Here is a 17,828-nt window from a genome sequence, read left to right on the forward strand (position 1 = left end):
TCCGTCCATGCTGGGAGTTCCGGGCTGGCAGCCTACCTGGGATGTGAAAGTGCTTGGGAGCCTGGTAAGAGGTTGGAGTGGAGGACCTCACATCTAACTGGCTATGGTATGGAGAGCTCCGGCCACTCTCGGGCCCTGGAGCACGCAGGCAGGTCCCCCAGAGAGAACAGAGGCAGAGAAAACAGGCATTAACGCAGTGGCAGTCAAGGCAGCAGTGAAGTGTGGGGAGCAGGAACAGTGGGAAGGCAGCTGTGCGCTCATGCACTGTGTCTGCAGGAACAGGCCTGACCCTGCTTTCTTGCTTCACCCTAAAGTCAGGTTTTGTGGGTTGGAAGAATCCACTCAACTAAGCTCAGGAAGGCATTTTTATCCCACCCTCCTACCCTTCTTCCCCCTCCCTTAATCGCTTTGCTGGCTTCACTGTTAATCTCAGGACTGGCTGTTGATGACCTGACTGGCCTGGGTAGGGCTGGGCTGTGGGTGAAGGTCAGGCCACAGCCCCATTTCTGGTCCTTTGGTTGTATCCTCTGGACCAGGCAGGCTTAAAGCTGAGGACTAAGTGTCTTCTTCCAGCTAGGGTCTTTGGGCTGCCTGCCACTCCCCTCTCCTAGCAGCTCACCACCCATTCCCCACAGCTGCTCTTCCTCTCCCCTGCCAAGGGACTCAGTGGGCCCAGCTGGTCACCTGGGTGGCCACAGGCCTACAGAGGCCATGCTGTAAAACAGAGATCTCAGGACAGCCCTGTTCTATCTCCACAGCTGGGAACATCAAACCACCGTGTTGTCTCCCTGGCTCTTCCTGTCCCTTTGGGGGCTTTCCCCGTCCTTACCAGAGCGGTAGTAGTGGTGAGGTGAGCGGGAGAAGGTAGGGGACATGCCCTGCCGGCTGTAGGTGGGGGAATCGATGTATCCTGGGCTGGAGGCCCGTCTCTGCCGGAGGTCCAGGTTCTCGTAGATGTCCTGGGGGTGGAAATGAGGCTGTGAGCACGGTCAGCAACTAGGCAGGCCTATGGCCCAGGGGTCTGGTAGGCAGGTGGGGGAGTGACAGAGAATCTGGGATTCTAGGGGCTGATGCATGGTGCTGCCCTTCTGAATAGAGACTCCTCCGTAGGTTACATGCACAACCCAAGGAAGGGTGCAGAGAATTTCCAGGGCCTTCCCCTATCACTCACAGGCCCTTGAATGGAACTGAGGGTCAGGTCCCTGGAATCCTGGCCAAGGATCACAGTATTGGGAAGGTCTTCTCTGGGTAGAAAGGGTATATCAAGTTTGCCCCCAATCATTTCTACCCTTTATGCCACCACCCCTTCCTCCAGGTCATGCTCCTATCTCCCTATCACTGCCCTGGTTGGGTCAAGGGCTCAGGCCCCTTGGGAATTCCGGGAGGACCTCATATCTAACTGGCTATAGAGGAGTGGAGGACCTCACATCTATCAGGGGCCTGTTTGGTCAGCATCAAGGGACACAATTATATAAAAGGTCTCCCCAAACCAGATTAATTACCTGGGAGTAGGGAGATAATGTTCCCAGCGACTTAGAAGCGAAGAGTTTGCAGGCAGTCATGGAAGGAGAGAAGGGGGTGAGAGAGAGGGACAGAGAGCAGTTAAATGGTTCAGCAAAGAGAGGGCCTCCGCTGCCCTCGGCCTTTCTGTCCGGATAACCCTCACTTCGAGTTCCAGGATAGCAGTGCTGACAGGTGGTAGAAAACCTTGAGGTTATGCCCTCCTTTTTCAAATGGGAAAGCCAAGGCCCAGAGAGAGAATGGGAAGGCTCAGGACCTCTCAGGGAGGCGGTGGCGGCAGGGTCTTCACCTGGACCCAGGCATCTCCACTGCAAGCTCAGAGTCAATTCATGACCCTTCCTTGTCCCTTTACCTGTTCACAACCTCTGTGGTTCATGAGGACAATGCCTGGGTACGGAGGCCAAAGGCAGGGCCAAGCAAGGGCCAGGCTGGTGCCATCAACATGGGAGTTGGCCAGTGGGTGTTGTGGGAGCTGGAGATGGAACGGCCCCTCCATGGAGGTCTGCTCAGCTCTAGAGCATCAGGGCCAGGTTGGGATGTCTGTCCAATGTTAACACAGCTTCTTAAGTTTCCAAGACAAGTGAGAAAGGCAAATTCTAAGGTGAAATCTCCAATGTTTAAATGTTGAAAACTAATTTGCATTTTTAAAAGATATTTTGTGAGCGAAACAAAACAAATTTCAGGGTGAGTGTGGTTTATGGGCCCTAGTGGGCCATCTCTGCCCTTAGGAAAAGCAGCTTTTACCAAACACTTGGTCCCCTTTTCCTGGTCCATTTCAGGGGCTAGAACACAGAGAGTCTCAGCACCAGAATCTCAAACCAAAATGGAAGCTAGTCCCTCTAGAGAGGAAGGGGACAGTGGTGGAACAGGGACAAGAATCTCAGTCTGTGGTTCCCCCAGCCCCCGTCAGGGGTCCTTTTGCTCCACATTCTCTCAGCTCAGGGGTCTGGGATGGAGTTAGAAATCTCCCGGGATATCGATGGCCAGGACCTCCCGGGTAGCGGCCACCCTGCCTTTTCCAAAGAACACTTTCTCTTGTCCAGGAACCATTTATTTCAAAAGCCATCCGATGCTGAGTATTTATAAGAGTTCATCTCTTGCTTTGAGTTCAGGTGTTTAAGGTCAAGTGCAAAAACCAGAGAACCTACTAAGGATTATAAACCCAAATGGCCATTAATCCTGGCAGGGGATAAGAGCTGTGGGCTGTGTATAAAATTTCTCCACTGTAAGAAAAACAGTATTTCAGGTGATAAGTAGTTACAGGTTCTCAGCTTCAATGTTAGGGTTTTCAGGAAGTGATGGGGACCCAGGAGAACTGCTCCCCATCTCTAAATGGTGGAAATACTGGTGAAGTGTCATCAGCTGTAATTTTTCAAGTAAGTCAGATTTTTGGATGAAATAACCTGATTTTAAAATGCTAATTATAAATTCCAGTTTAAAAGAGTCTTTGGGTCAACACTGTGGAGAGCAAAGTGTCTGTGATGGAGGGGATCGGGGACCCCACGGACCCTCCTCTCCTCCAGCAGCCCCAGAGAGAGGGGCAAGATGCCATACCTCTCCATAGCCACATCTCTCCAGCATCTCATCAGACGTGTATCTGGAATGAGGCTCGTAGGAAATGAGGTCGGGGCGTTGTACCTCGTAGATGGACTTAACCTTGGGGAGAGCTGCCAGGTCTTTGTAATTAAGGATCTCATTATCCACTTTAGCCTGGGGAAGAAGGAAATGGACAGGAAAGAAGCAGAAAGATAAGAGGGAAAGGAGAGAGGCACAGGGAGGACAAGCTTCTCCAGTTTCCACTAGAAACAAAACTTTAGATTGGAAAACTTGCAGAATGTGAGAATAAGACAGTCTTTGAGGCCAGCCATCCCAATGGGGCCAACACTGATTGTGCACATATGATGTGCGAGGCCCTGTGCTTTACAGGACTTATCTCCTCCACATGTCAAGACAACTCTGTGAAGTGTCAGGGTGTTGACTGCCTTCTGACCCCATAGAGTGAAGAAACACCACTCACAGCGTTCTTGAGGATGATGAAGTTGGCAAAGACAGAAATAATCATGGTAGAAATTACTAGCTGACGTTTGGTGAGCATTTCTTATGAGGCAGACTCTGTTCTAAGTCTCTCATATGGATTAACTCCATAACTCATATCTAATAGTAGGTACTAATATTACCCACACCTTTAAATAAGGAAACAGGCACAGGGAAATTAATTGACTTGCCCAAGGTCACATAGCTAAAAAGCAGAAAAACCAGAATTCAAAGCCCGCCAGCTTAACCTGAGAGCCTGCCCTCTCCAGTGGCCTCTCCTCCTTCCCTAGGGTGGGGCGTTCACTGGCTTACAGCTGTCAAAGGGCTGCATCAGAAAGCTGCTCCTCACATCGTTGAACTGAGCCTCTACTACCTGACTTTGCCTGAGTTCAGTTTTCTAGAAATGCATGGATAAGGAGAGAGCTTTCCCTTGCAGGGGACAGCTCATGTCTCATGGTTTCTGAAGCCATGTTCTTTCCATGTCTGCATCCTCCTGTGACTCATTTTATGCTCTGATTAACAGGATCTGTCCCCCCATAACTACTGTGCTCTCGAGGTGCTAAGTGAGGTAAATTAAGAGAGTCACTAGATAGGGCACCAAGGAGACTGTATTATCCTCATAACGTCTCCCAGTGCTTTGGGGGCCAGTTAAGTCTTAGTTCCAGGACTAGTATAGAGAGAACAGCTTTTATAAAGACCTTAAAAGCATTGGTATTTCAAACACTTCTCATGGCCCTTCCACTCTTCCATCCTGTCCCATCCAAGTGCTCTTTGGGCACTGTGCTATTCATTCCCTTTTTCTCCTAGACCCACTGTCCACTCTCCTTGTCCTGACCTAGGCTCCAAGGTCCCATGGACTCTATCACAGGCCCCCTGTCTTTCAGTTGGGTTGCCCAAAGGTGGGGGGAGGCACCTGGAAGGAGAGTGAAGAGGCTGTGTACTTGTCCCTGTGGTACCTGTCTTGCCTGGCTGTGGTTGGGCATGGCTCCTGCCTGGGACTGCTCTTCCACAGCTCCAGCTCTTATCCTTTCCCTTTAGGCTGAGGCGGGTGACAACTTTCCGTTGTGATAGTCTTGGGATGCTTCACCAAGTGAGTCCCCTAACCCTGCCCACACCTCTGCAAATGCTCCCTTCACAAAACCTGTCTCACTTAAACCCTTTGAGGTATGCCATCTCACTTCTGCCAGACCCTGCCAGGGTCACACATCCACATCTGTACCAATTTGGGGGTAGGTGGGTAAAGGAGACCTCATTTGGAAAGTCCACTTGCTGAAGTAACTGCTGCCTTTCATCCTGGGATATTAGATCTTGACCTTGAGAACTCTTGGCATCTTACAAACTTGTTTCAACCCATCAATATTCATCTCAGCATTTTATTCCAAACCTCTGAGACAACTAAATTTATGTTTCTTCCTATAGCTGCTTTGTTCCAGGTTATAAATGAGTTTATAGTGATTGGACAGAGGCATCCTAATATAATTAGCCAGGAAGGAAGGAAGAGACCATGAAGAGCTGATCCAAGTCAAGTCACCTGGAGTTGACTCTAGCAGTCAGTGGGGGGTGGGGCAAAGTTTGAAAGAACCTATCCTCTCCAGGTACACTAATAATTTTATTTTAATACCAAACCTCAGTATTTATGAAAACTAAACGAATACTCTTTCCTTCTGCCTGTTACTGCTTGTCCCAAATGTGGTTGGGTGGAATCGTTCCTGACTTTGGAAGCCATATTTGGAACAGTCTGACTTAAAACATGACTCACAACACGTGTGCAGTCATTCCCCTGAGTAGCTGAAAGTGGGCATCATTAAGGGGAGAGTAGGAAGATACAGAAGGGAACACACATGCCTATGTGAGGATGTGGGGGTAACTGATCTCAATGTATAGGGCCCCAGCTGGAGGGCACAGTGGCAGGTGTCCCCAGTTGCTGTTGTTCATCTATATTCGAGCTGCGTCTCACAGGGGCAACTCTTGGAGTTGCCTCCAGGGGGAACACCATCAGGGCCTAGCTTATTTCACAAAGGTTAGTAAGGCTCCTCAGCAGCACAGAGACCAGCCAGGGATTAAGGGCTTTACAGTGCATCTCTATATCCTGAGTTCGTACACCTTGGTAACTCTCTTTTGGAGACAGACTCACTTTGGTCAATAACCTTCTCACGGTACAGGCCCCGAAACTAAGCTCATTAATCCTGCCATGGTCTGGTCCATTCCTTGTTCTGACAGGAGTCTTCAGTGATCAAAGTCACTTGTCTTTTGTGGGAGCCGCATGGCAGTATTGACCTATATTGAAGTTGCAGTCAATGGCTACACTTACATCTTTTAAAAATTTAAACAGAGGAAGAAAGGAAAGGAAACAGTCTCATCAATAGGCATAATCCAGCAATCAAGGAGGAAACTGGATGTGGATTTGGAGTAAAATAATGATCAGGCATGATGGGCAGGGCCCACTGGAGCTGGTGGGTTTAGCACTGTCTCTAGAACTTCTTATAATGCTCTAGACATTACCTCCAGCCCCCATTTCTGGTATTCTTGGCTCCTTTGACTTGAGGAAGGCTGAAATAGCCTATTCATTGTGGTCCTCTCAGGCTATGCTTCCCTCACCTCCTTTATCTTACTTCTCTTTCTCTCTCAGGTTTGAGCTTAAAGGTTTCTTCCTAGGATTCTACTCCCAATTAGCCCTAGACCATCAGGTAAATCTGCAGCAGCATCAGAGCACCCTGTACTTTTTCTTCCTAACACCTATCAGAACTGCGCTGATTATCCATGGAATCATGTGCTCAACATTATGGATCAGGTTGGTGAGGCACCAACATCTCCCCAGTGCAGAGGACAATATGTAGTGGAATAGACACTCAGTATGCCCCTTTTGCCACATCCCTGGCAATGATGATTATCCGTATTTGAATGCCTCTAGGGGTGGGAGCTCAGACACATGCACAAGGTTTACTCCATCCCTGGACTTCTCACACGATTAGGAAGTTCTTTTATGTGTTTGCAAATCCTTTACGGCCATGTTTCCACATTCATATGGCTTCTTCCTCCTTTCTGCCTCTTTACCTCACACACTGTCTCCACATTGACATTCCATTCAATACCCACTCTGAATAGGACTCTAATCCCCAATTTTTCTCTTGCCCTTGTCTCAGTTAAGTAATGGGAAGGATGGGCATTGCACTGTTTCAGAGCTTGTCCAGGGCTCTTGCTGTTGTTTCACTTTCTTTCTCATGCTCCTCCTGATCTCGATATTATCCTTATAAATTACTAAGCTGTGTGCTCCCCCAAGGACAGTGGCTATGCCCTCCCTGTCCCCACTGTATCCTCAGGACCCAGCACAGCGCCTAGCACATGTTGGCACAGCCGGATGAAAACCTGACAGCTGTCTCTATCCTAAGAACCTCTTTAGATTACAGGCTCAGGGACAAGAAAGTCCTCTCTATGCTGAGAAGCGATACATACGCAGATGACTCGGTTGGGTGACCCAATGCTGGATCCAGGGGGTGAGATGGAAGTTTCAGACGTTCGCCTGTGCTGTGGGAGATACAAAGACAGAAGGGGTGAGACACTCACCCCAACTTGGTGGGAAGGGGGAGACAGGGCATAAGAACCCAGCTCTTCGTGGAACATTAGCAATACTATTAAAAGCACTCTCTGGCTATTCTGTTCTTACTCTTTACTGCCTTTTAAATCAATGTCTGAGTGTGAATGAAATCAGAAATGTATGGGACTTCAGGCTGTTGGACTAAATATGGATTTGTTTTTACATATTTGTAATTGGCCTTTTACATAGGAAGTTACTCTTAAAACTTTTTATTTGAGGTAATCCCAGCCAATAATGTATTTACTTTAAATGAATAAAATTGGTTAGCACTATTCCAAATGTAGTTTGCTTATACAAAATATAAAAGTAGGTTAAACTTCATGTAATTGAAGTTTAATATACCTAGTGTGTTTATAGTATATCCATTGCAAATTGACATCGACCTAAATGATAAACTTAAAAAATCTTTCTCTAAACAGTGGCAGTGATGGACTAACGGCTTCCTTAGCAGGACAACACTGTGTCAGTCTCAGTGCATCAGAGAGTGGCAGCATGGTGTGGTTAAAAAGTAAACAGATTGAGCATTAAGGACCACTAAGGAACTATGTGATTTTAGGAATCTTGAATTTCTGATCTATAAAATGAAGGGGTTGGTCTTAGGGATTGCTAAATTCCCTTTCAGATCTCTCATCCTATAACTTAAAGCATTCTGAGTGGGGCTGTATAGCAGTGTTTTGTGAACTAGTGTGGGTCTAGTGGAGATGAATTTATGTGGAACATTTGGTAATACAGAATCCTAGAGTGAGAGAGTAAAATGGGAAGTTCTATTTCAGTCCTCTCAGATCAAGGAGCAAGTCTTAATTTTGTACTAATACATTTCAACAATTGTCTTGACAATTGCTAATTCCCCAAAACTCCCTCCTCTGCCTTTTTAACAGAGTGCAGACAACATGATCCAGCTAGAATTTCTAAGAATTATTCTTGAGAATTGCATTCTTAAGAATTATTTCATTTTCATCTAATTTATTTTATGGTTACCTTTTATTTATAGCAAGTAATACTGGTTTTCCACATGGTGCTATAACATTTTATTTTAAAATAAGTTTCGTTAAGTAAAAAGTAGTGAGTTGGTGTAAAGAAAAAGAAAAATATTAATTATATAGTGATACAGGTTGCACACAGATATGGCAAAAAGCATCAGGGTGGTAGGGTGACTGAAATTTGAGAAATGCCACCAAAGAGGCAGACATTGAGGAAGAAAGAGATGATTAGGTCTTCTTACACCTAAAAGAGAGAGGCCTTGGAAGAAACAGGGGGAAAAAACCACTCCTGGGTCAAAAAAATTATATATCAACAAACCGTCTCTTTCCCAGAAGTTACATTAGATGGATGAGATGGCAAAAAAAAAAAAAAAAATAATATTTCACCAGCTGGTCAGAAATTGTACACATGTGTTTTTACTTTAGACTCTAGCAGGTAACTTTTAACACAGTTCCAAGGAACCAAGCTGATCTGAGGGCCAGAGTGTAGGGACACCTTGGAGATCATCGAGTGGCCCCAACACACACTCCAGGTGTCTCCTGCACAGCATCAAGGACCGAGGAACAGGGCCCCTCTCTGCAGTTCTTGGATCGAGAACCCAGAATCTCAGTAATTCAGAGGGACTGATTCAGCGTGTGCCTGGAGACTGGCTATGCTTCTGCCTGGCTGCATCACTGTGGGCAAATCCCCACCCTCTTTAGACCTTGGTCTTCTCACAAGCAAAGCAAAGATAAAATGCCTTCCCTACCTGCCCCATAATTAAATAAACCAAATCAGACAGTGGCTGTGAAGATTTTTTGCAAACTTTCAATCCCTGTGACAATATTAACTATTATTATTATTATTATTATTATTATTATTATTAATAAATGATCTTAGATTGGGGCATCTCGGAGAGGTTGCCATCTTGGTAAGGAATGGTTACGGCATAGCCTCACCCCAGAAATGCTTAAAAAACTCACATTAAGACACCGCTGGACAGTTTTCAAACTGCTCTCACATCCAATGTCTTAATCCCGCCCCGTGAGGTGGGTGTTAGGCTCACATTTGGGAGCATGCACACTAAGGAATTACTTTCTATTAAAGCACAGTGCTCCCAGCCTGGGCTTGCTTACCTTTAACTTCTTCTCTGCTCGGGCTGCCTGTTTGCAGATTGGGTGCCAAACCTCAGAACCTGGGGGCCAGGAAAATAACAGAGGCTCAGACTTTTCACCCCTGCCAGCATTCAAGTCTCTCCCTACCCTCTCCCATCTCCATTTACTCCCTCAACAGCATATGAATCCAACACAGCAGCCAGGAGGACTCTTGCTTTTCCTGGATCTCTGCTGCTACAGGGATTCAACCAGACATGCACTCTTTTTGCCTGTCCAAATCCTACCCATTTCTCAAGGTTAATGCTGACATGACATCTTCTTGCAAACTTTCTTACCTGTCAGCTGAGAATGACTTCTTGCTCCTCTGTGATCCATAGTTCTTTGTATCTCTTAGCACATATGGCCTTAAATCATAGTAGCTTGTAGATTTATCACCCCAACTAAATTAAGAGCTCCTTCTGGGCAGGAGCTAGGCTGTATTCATTGCTGGACCTCCCGCAGCATCCAGCATGGGACTTTGCTCTCAGTAGAGTCTCCGTACATGTTTGTGGGGGTAAATAGATGAGTGGACGTTTGGCAGTGAGTGACACATAGCAGGTGGTCAATAAATGTATGTTGAATGAATAAATGGCATTGGAGGTGAAATAAACTGACAGACTGTGGTGAACTCCAGCTTTCATTCTCTTCAAAGATTGGTGACAGTCTACCAGAGCTATGACATTTAAGGGGAAGAAGTGTCATGATGTATATTCTGCTTAAGGGCTTTGACTTGACCTGCTAATTCCTGAAAGACTCCAGACTCTTCAAATTTAGAATGTTGCATTTCATTGTGGGTGTGAAGCCAGTTGGCCAGCCCCATACTGAGAGGCCAATTTGGAAAGGCATGAGCAACAGGTGGCTGGTCACATGTTGAGGAGCCCCAAATATTACACATTCCCCAAAGAAGGGACAGATGTCCTGGATTAGAAGAAAAAAATAGGAACATGTTATCCCACTGGTGCCATTCCTCTTGTAACCAGCCCTAAAAGGAAAGGAGCCAGCAAATGGCTGGATTCCTGAGCACCCAGATGGCATTTGTTTGTCTGGCTTTGTTTTTGGGATATACTCACCATTATGGTTTGTTGCCTGGAACTCCAGGGCTGGAATACTGGCTAAGTGACAGGAGATTGATTTAAGGTTGAACAATTTGACCCAAAAGAGTGGTGAAGAGAAGATGGGCCTGGAATAAGGAGCCCTGGGTTCTTGTGTTTGCTCAGCTTCTAACACCTCCTCTTTAAGGCCCCAATTTCCTCATCTGAATAACAAGGAGATGAATTTTTTATTTCCAAAATTCTAATTCTAGAGCCATTTTGTCATTTGTGGGATAATGATCTTAGATTCTTGTTTGCTGACAGTCTTAGATGTTCCTAATGATTGGACACATGTTTAATTCCTTCTCCGTCAAGTGCAATGGCTCTCAGAGCCCAGTAGAGGGACTCTGGGTCTGCAGCTTGATCCAGAAACCTCAGGGTGTGTCTACTGCCAAGTGGTGGGTGGGGATCCTTGCTTCGGGGAGTTAGAGAGACCATTTCCGGGTCTTCTTTGAGTTGCTGCCCAAGCCACCAGGAGTTGTTTACCACTCTGGCTCTGGAGGAAGCACATGGATGATCACTGTAGGAAATGATGAGGTGGACACAGATGTCTAAGGTCACGAGATTAAGCAAAAGAGGCATAGGAAAGGTAAAAAGTCAGGCAGAAGTTCTCATGGGGGAAATCATGTCTAAGGGGAAGGCGTCAGATGAGATGGTCTCTCCATGCCACTGTTCTAAAATAAAGCTGAGCCACAGATGGCTTTCCGTACACAGGTTTATACGTTGTGAGGGTTGAGAATCAAAGGGAGAAAGAAAATATAACAAAATGAAAAAACAAAGTTTGGGAGTTGGCAGAATATTATTCCAATTAAAGAGGGGAGGCATTTGTTGGTAGATAGCAATAACTTAGATAAATGAAGGTAAGAAAAGATGATTTGTTCATGAAGACCTTTATGAAATTATGATCTAGTGAGCGTCCGTTGTGAGCTCTACAATGTGACATTAATAGAACGGCAGCATCCAGAGTGAAGAGGAGGGCTATTCTCTTCTGTGAGCTTTATCCCCAGAGTCTTAAACAGTGCCTGGCTCATGTGAGTTTAACAAAGAAAAAGATGAATGAATAGTTGGCTTTCACCTTTGTATTAAAAAAAAAAGACACAGTGATACGCATTCAGAGGGTGATGGTAACCATAACAGAAGGATGAAAAGGATTTTTTTGGGGGAATATTTTAATGCTTCTCTGTGGGAAGAGGGATAACCTCATTCATCATATCTTATAAAGGAGAGCAAGGACCAAAGGCAAAAGTTTCAGGGAAGGAAAATTTAATGTCTGAAGTTTGAAAGGGCTCATTCCACAAGTAAGTTTCCCGCTCCTGTAAGTATTTAAGCAAACACTGGGTGTGTAGATGCTCAGCAGGGTTATTGTTGAGGAGATACGTCACGTGGTAGTGACACTCATGAACATTTACTATCCCACCCAAACATGGAGAGTTTATGTTTCTATCTTAATAGGCTTCTCTGTATGGAAAAATAATTATTTACTTCATCCAATATAAATTCTATAAGAAGCGGGATTCATTTCTGTCCTTTCTACAGATATACCTGCAGGGGCAGCAGATCCTTAATTAATACTCACTGAATTAATGAATAAACAAAATAAGCATGAATTCTATTTCAGGCCAGTAAAATAGAATTCTAAGCAGGCCCAGAGATTTGGACAAGAGGTAGAATCTAGACAATTCAACAGCTATAATTTCAGATTGTCTACAAGAATATTCACTAGATTGGGGTTTGTTGGAGAGTGACTTGTGGGCCACCTGTCCAGCAGCCTAGTAAAACAGATTCCTGGTCCCCCAGAAGAGCCCCTGAAGTCCATTTCCTGGAGGTGGGGCCTGGGAACCTGTGATTTTATTAAGCTCCCCAGGTGATTTACAACTGAATTGGAGAACCGCAGGGCTAAATACCATTTAACACTCCAAATTTGTTTCCCTGAATGCCATTGGGATAAAGAAATCAATTTTACAAGACAGGACTCTTTAACTTGTAAAAATTCAACATGTTTTTGCTTGTTGCAAGACTCCTGGTTCCACAAGTCACACTCTCATCCTCTGAGACTGTCACTCACAATTCCAAGTTCTGCAGTTAGAACCTCCTGTAAAGGTTATGGAAGTGAAGGATTAGCCATTTCTGTGTCAGCTAAATCAGATAGAGATCTAATTCTCTAAGATTGTCCCTGGGCTAGGTATTAAGGCTGTTTTTAGTCTGTAGCAGAGTCAGCATTCAGTCTTATCTGACTGGTTATAGCACCTGTAACATTATGGACTTATTTAATGTTTGGGATCCCACTCACCTTTCTGTTAGACCTTGAAATTCAATTTGCCAACTCATTTACTTTTTTTGTATTAATGGATATTTATGCCAGAACTGGAACTGGTGCCACAGTTTTCCAGAATGCCCAGCTGGGGTTACAAATGGGGCAGTGACTGAAGCTGGCCAGGGGAAGATTCCATTTAGGCAGCACAGTGTTTTCTTAAGTATTTTTGAATATGAATGCGCTAAGGCCCGGCAGGGGGCCCGTGACCCTCCCTGCTGTCTGCCTCCTAGCCCTTCTCACTCATCTAAGCAATTTGAGCAGGCTATTGAGTTTTCAACCCTGATCCTAGCCAGCCTGTTCTTCCTCAGCAGGTTTCTTGTCTGGATTTCTCTTGAGCATAATAGGATGGAATTTCTGAGATCTGCTTTTATGTCGGGCAGCACTACCTTTGTGACATAGACTTGCTAGGGCCTTGGAATGGCTCCTTTAAAGTCCCTGCCCAGATAAATAAGTGTGGTGAATCCATAAAATGGAATATAACTCAGCCATAAAAAGGAATGAAGCATTGATACATACAACATCATGGATGAACATAGAAAACACCATGCTAAGTGAAAGAAGCCAGACACAAAAGGTCACATAATAGATGATTCCATCTAAATGAAATATCCAGAATAGGTACATCTACAGAAATAGAAAGCAGATTGGTGGTTGCCAGGGGTTAGGGGGAAAGGATATGAAGAGCAACTGCTTAATGGGTACAGTTTCCTTTTGGGGTGATGGCATTTAGTTGCAGAGTATAGTGAATGTACTAAATGCCACTGAACTGTACACTTTAAAATGGTTAATTTGATGTTATGTGAATTTTACATGGTGGGTATGTATAGGAAAAAACTTGGCGTGTATAGGTTTCGGTATTCTCCATGGTTTCAGACATCCACAGGGCATCTTGGAATGTGTCCCCTGCAGATAAGGGTGGACCGCATGCTGTACATGCACTTAGAACAGCATCTGCCTTGGAGTAGGCACTATGTAAGCGTTAGCCGTTTTTGTTCTTATTATTTTCCCTCCTCTAACAAATAAAAGCTGTCTGCCAGGATCCAGTTTGGGGAAGGGAAAGCAGCAAGGAAACACTTGCAGGGCGTGGGTGGTGTTTACTCCCCCGGGTGAGCAGGTGAGCGAGGGGCTTGCAGCAAGCAGATGACGGGTGGTAAGGTGGAGTCACTAAGCAGAAGCCTGACTTGGCTGCCAGTGTGCCCTTCTGGGAGGTTGGGCTTGTGCCCAGGGATGAGGGCACCTTGGGAGCAGTGGAAAAGACCAGCTTGCCTGGAACTGACACGATCAAGGGGGCTTGAAGCTTAATAAAGATTGAGGGGCAAACCTGCTTAGCTACCATGAAGCAGGTTACCATGGAGGACGAAGTGGGATGAGGAAAGGAGAACGGCAGTACCGAGTAATTCACAAGAAATAATAACTGCTGAAAAGAACAGTTAGGACAGTTATTAAAATGTGTTGAGTGCTTAGTGTGTGTCAGGCACTAAGTATTTTTATTCTTCTTCTTATATTTATGGAGTGCCTCTGCCAGTTCTTATGCTATACACTTTATAACAATAGTACTCAACTGAAAGATAATAATGATAACGAATATAATAATGATAATGAAAATAATCAAGATAAATAATAATAACATTTATGAGCCCATGTGCTGAGCCCTGTGCTAAGTGTTATTAACAATAATGATACTATTGACAAAAGCCAACATTATTAGTGCATGGCATCATGGGGAATGGTTATTTTTACATTACTGAGTGTTTATTATGAGCTCCACATCGGCAAAGCTGGTGGTGCCGGGCTCTGTACTAAGCCTTTACCATGTATTCACTTCTTTAATCCTCACAGCAGCTCGGTGAGGTGGGGCCTATGGTTATCCCTGTTCTCAGATGGGCAAATTAGGGTTTAGGGAGCTTAGGTGTTTTGCCGACCTGCCAATCACAGTCTCCCCACCCTGGCTAGGTGTGGGTATGTGACCAAAGTCAGGCTTTTGGGAGCCTCCCAGGAACTCCTCTGTTGAACCTTGCAAAGAATTCTGCCCCTCTGCATCCCTGGTGTCCGGGGGCTGGCCATGCCGCCTCACCCCTCATGGAGGCAGCCAGTCTGCAGTGGGAGAGCCGAGGATATACACACAAAGCAGCAGGGAGAACCACCTGCTGACACCTGGGGGCCTCTCCCCCTGTGCTGCTCCTCGGTGCTTCTCAGTTATGTGCGCTGTTCAATCCTCTTGTGCCTAATGTCATTTGAGTTGGGTTTCTGCCACCTAAAAAGTCCAGACTAATAAAACATCTCATTGAGCTAAAATGTGAGTATCTGACAAGTTCTTGACTTGCCCGGCAGGCAATTTTGTTTCCCAGAAAATAGAGGAAGCAACCAGGGAAATTGCTACTCTGGACCTAATTTCGACCAACATGGACAAATTGGCTGGTGAAGTGGATGTGACATGTAACTGGTGAGAAAATGGCCACATTGTCTTGAGTCTGTGGCAACCTGAGAGGAGCAAGTTGGAAACATACTTTAAAATACCAACTTAAAACGACCACACTGTAATATCTATAGGATTCGAGATGTTTGGTAACCCCAGAAATAAAAAAAAAAAATTGCAGCTCCTCAAAAATTAAAATGTACTCTATTTAAAATGAAATATGCTTAGTAGAGTCAGACTTTAGGAAATATCAATTTAGCACGGTAGCAGGATATGTTTGAAGAGTCTAAAATTATGTAGCAGGATTGGGAAAACATAAGATTTAAAGTTTTTAAGCATAACTCCTACAACCTAAGCTGTCAGGAGAAAGATCCAATTTAAAATAACAATGCTAAACTACTAAATTATAGCAGCCACAATTACGTTAGTGCCCTTCTAAGTGTGGTTTGATGAGATGTGTAGGTTAGTCTGAGGGCTGGCATGCCATAAACCATAACAACAGAGGACACTCTCCTAGACATCTATTGCTCAGCAAACCTCTTCTATGGTACTTGTCTGAGGACAATGAGGCCTCCACTAAAGATCAATCCTGCTGTGCAGACAGACACACTTCTTGGTACCAGGCCCTTGTATTATCTGAACTAAAAAAGAAAAAAAAAAGTGATGTGAAATTGACTCAGTTATATAAGAGAAGGGTATGGTGTGATTATCAAAGAAAGCTTCCAGGGCACTGTTGTGGATTTGCATGACCACAGAACCCAGGCTCTTCACTTTATTTTGGCCATGGATACCTGGCAATTTGATGAAAGCTACAAATCCTCTCCTTAAAGAAACACCTACGTGCAACTTTGGCAAGTGATTTCAGGGGATTTACTGCATTCAGGAGGCCAACTAGGAACCACAGGTTAAGAATTCTAATAATAAATGAAAGAAAATGGACTTAAACCCTAGCAAAACAGGTTAGCTAACCTTGGCCCAGGGACATAACCTCTCTAAACTTTTTTATTCTCTAAAATGCAGATATTAATGGCTTTTGGTTCATTTTTTGTAATGATAATATGGTATATTGAAGTTAAAACTCAGTGTATGGCACATACTAGGCATTCAACTAATATAAGGCATTTTATTTATCTATTACTACTATTATTATTATCAGGACCTATAATTTGTTATAATATATTCCTCAGCAGAGCAGAGTTTGTCCTAGGATTTCATAAATGATTTCCTGCTTGGTGGGTTTAATTAAATATACAAATGATAACAGGGACCTGTTTAAAAATGTGCAGCTGAACTCCTGTTTCCAAAGTTATTCTGAGGACATGGGGGTATTTAGTGTAGACAGAAGGAGAGAGAAAAGTCTATCTTTCCTTTTTTCCAAGGTATAGGCACATTTAGAACAAGAACAACATTTACCTCATGAGCCACATTTTGGGGTTAGAAAAACTCCCACTGGCCTAGCAACTGTAGCCTCTGTGATTTCAGTGTAAGTTTTGCCCTGACCCTGCAGCATTTTGGCTATTATTTTGCTGCACAAAATCAGTGATCTAATTCTCTGGTGAAGCCCAAATGAAGGGTTTAGACACAAACAGATGAGAAATTTGGCATCTTTACAAAAGCAGTTGCAAGACTGAATGCACAGCAGAATTTAAATAAAAGAAAACTTACTCCTGTCTCCTGGGACCTCAGAAGTTCTCACCCAGACAGATGTCAGACTCTGCCCAATTAGAGCCCGTCAGAAAGCCATCACACAGCAATTATAACACAAATAAACTGCCCAAAAGAACCTCCCTGCCCCATGGCCAGCACCGTGCATTCTGTGTCTGGCTATGGAACCAACAAGGCTGGGTATATGCACTTCACAGGCTCCCGAACACTGTCTCCCCGTCCCCCCTGTATGCTGCTTTGTGTGGCACTTTGCAGCCTCACATTCATCTCCTGAATATTCATGAGGACTTTGTGGAGTGTGCTTGTTCTCAGAGCACTGGCCACGTGGGCTTGCCTCAGTTTCTCCACTATGCAATGCTTCCTCTTACCATGGATCTTTGCACCTGCTGTTCTTTCTGCCTCCACAATCTTCTCTCCCCTCTTCACCCTCCCACCTCCTACTCATTTTCAAGATCTTCACTAGATCAGGAGCCTTAAAACATCTCCATTGTTCCCAAATTCCCCCTTCACAGCACTTATCACACAGCTTGCCATTGAATATTTGCATTTCTGTTTGAGTAAAGTCTGTCTTCCCTTCCTAATAGTGTACCCTCCACTCGGAAGCAGGTACACCTGCCTCGTTCATCTCTGAGCAGCCAGCACATCACAGAGAGCCTGCCGCATAGCATGGCCTCAGTAGGAACGAAAGACAGTGTAATTATCTTCATTGTATAGGTGGAGGAAGAGACCCAGAGAAAGAAGTAATTTCTTAAGGTCACAGTCACAGCCCATTAATGGAAGTGCTGACCTTTGAACCCAGGAGTCCCTGCTCTAAGCCAATTCTCATCACTCCTGTGCTGCCGGGGAGGACAGTTTTCTTGCTATTTCAGGGGAATATCATCCCACCCAGGGAGGATGTCCAAGGCAATCACAGGCCAAGCTCTCAGTAGTAGCAGAACCTCCCTCCAGGCTCCCCCCCCCCATGGCTGACATTCTCCCCAAACGCCCACAGCCCAAGTCAGCGTGACTCTAGCGTTGGATGGCCTGGTCCCCCTCATTCCAGGATCACTCAGCATCTCTCAAGGCAGGTCCCTGAAGA

General features: G+C 45.0%; 1 protein-coding gene across 5 annotated transcripts in view; it reads right to left on the reverse strand.

Annotated features, from left to right (window-relative positions):
* Positions 1–17,828, reverse strand: part of ABLIM3 (actin binding LIM protein family member 3) — a 102,318-nt gene that overhangs the window by 16,303 nt on the left and 68,187 nt on the right. For 2 of the 5 annotated variants that reach the window (XR_014795030.1, XM_084884220.1), the window contains exons 8-13: positions 9,247–9,305; positions 7,009–7,080; positions 3,076–3,231; positions 1,503–1,532; positions 830–959; positions 37–135 (exon numbers count right to left, since the gene is read on the reverse strand). Coding sequence is in view for 1 of the 5 variants with exons in the window: in XM_084884220.1 (XP_084740346.1) it covers positions 37–135; positions 830–959; positions 1,503–1,532; positions 3,076–3,231; positions 7,009–7,080; positions 9,247–9,305 (546 nt within the window). In the remaining 4 variants the exon portion in view is untranslated. The remainder of the gene's footprint in view (positions 1–36; positions 136–829; positions 960–1,502; positions 1,533–3,075; positions 3,232–7,008; positions 7,081–9,246; positions 9,306–17,828) is intronic. The other 3 variants (XR_014795028.1, XR_014795029.1, XR_014795027.1) reach the window with 3 other exon arrangements.

Source organism: Pipistrellus hanaki (assembly GCF_964339955.1).
Source record: "Pipistrellus hanaki genome assembly, chromosome: 5".
Lineage (NCBI taxonomy): Eukaryota > Metazoa > Chordata > Mammalia > Chiroptera > Vespertilionidae > Pipistrellus > Pipistrellus hanaki.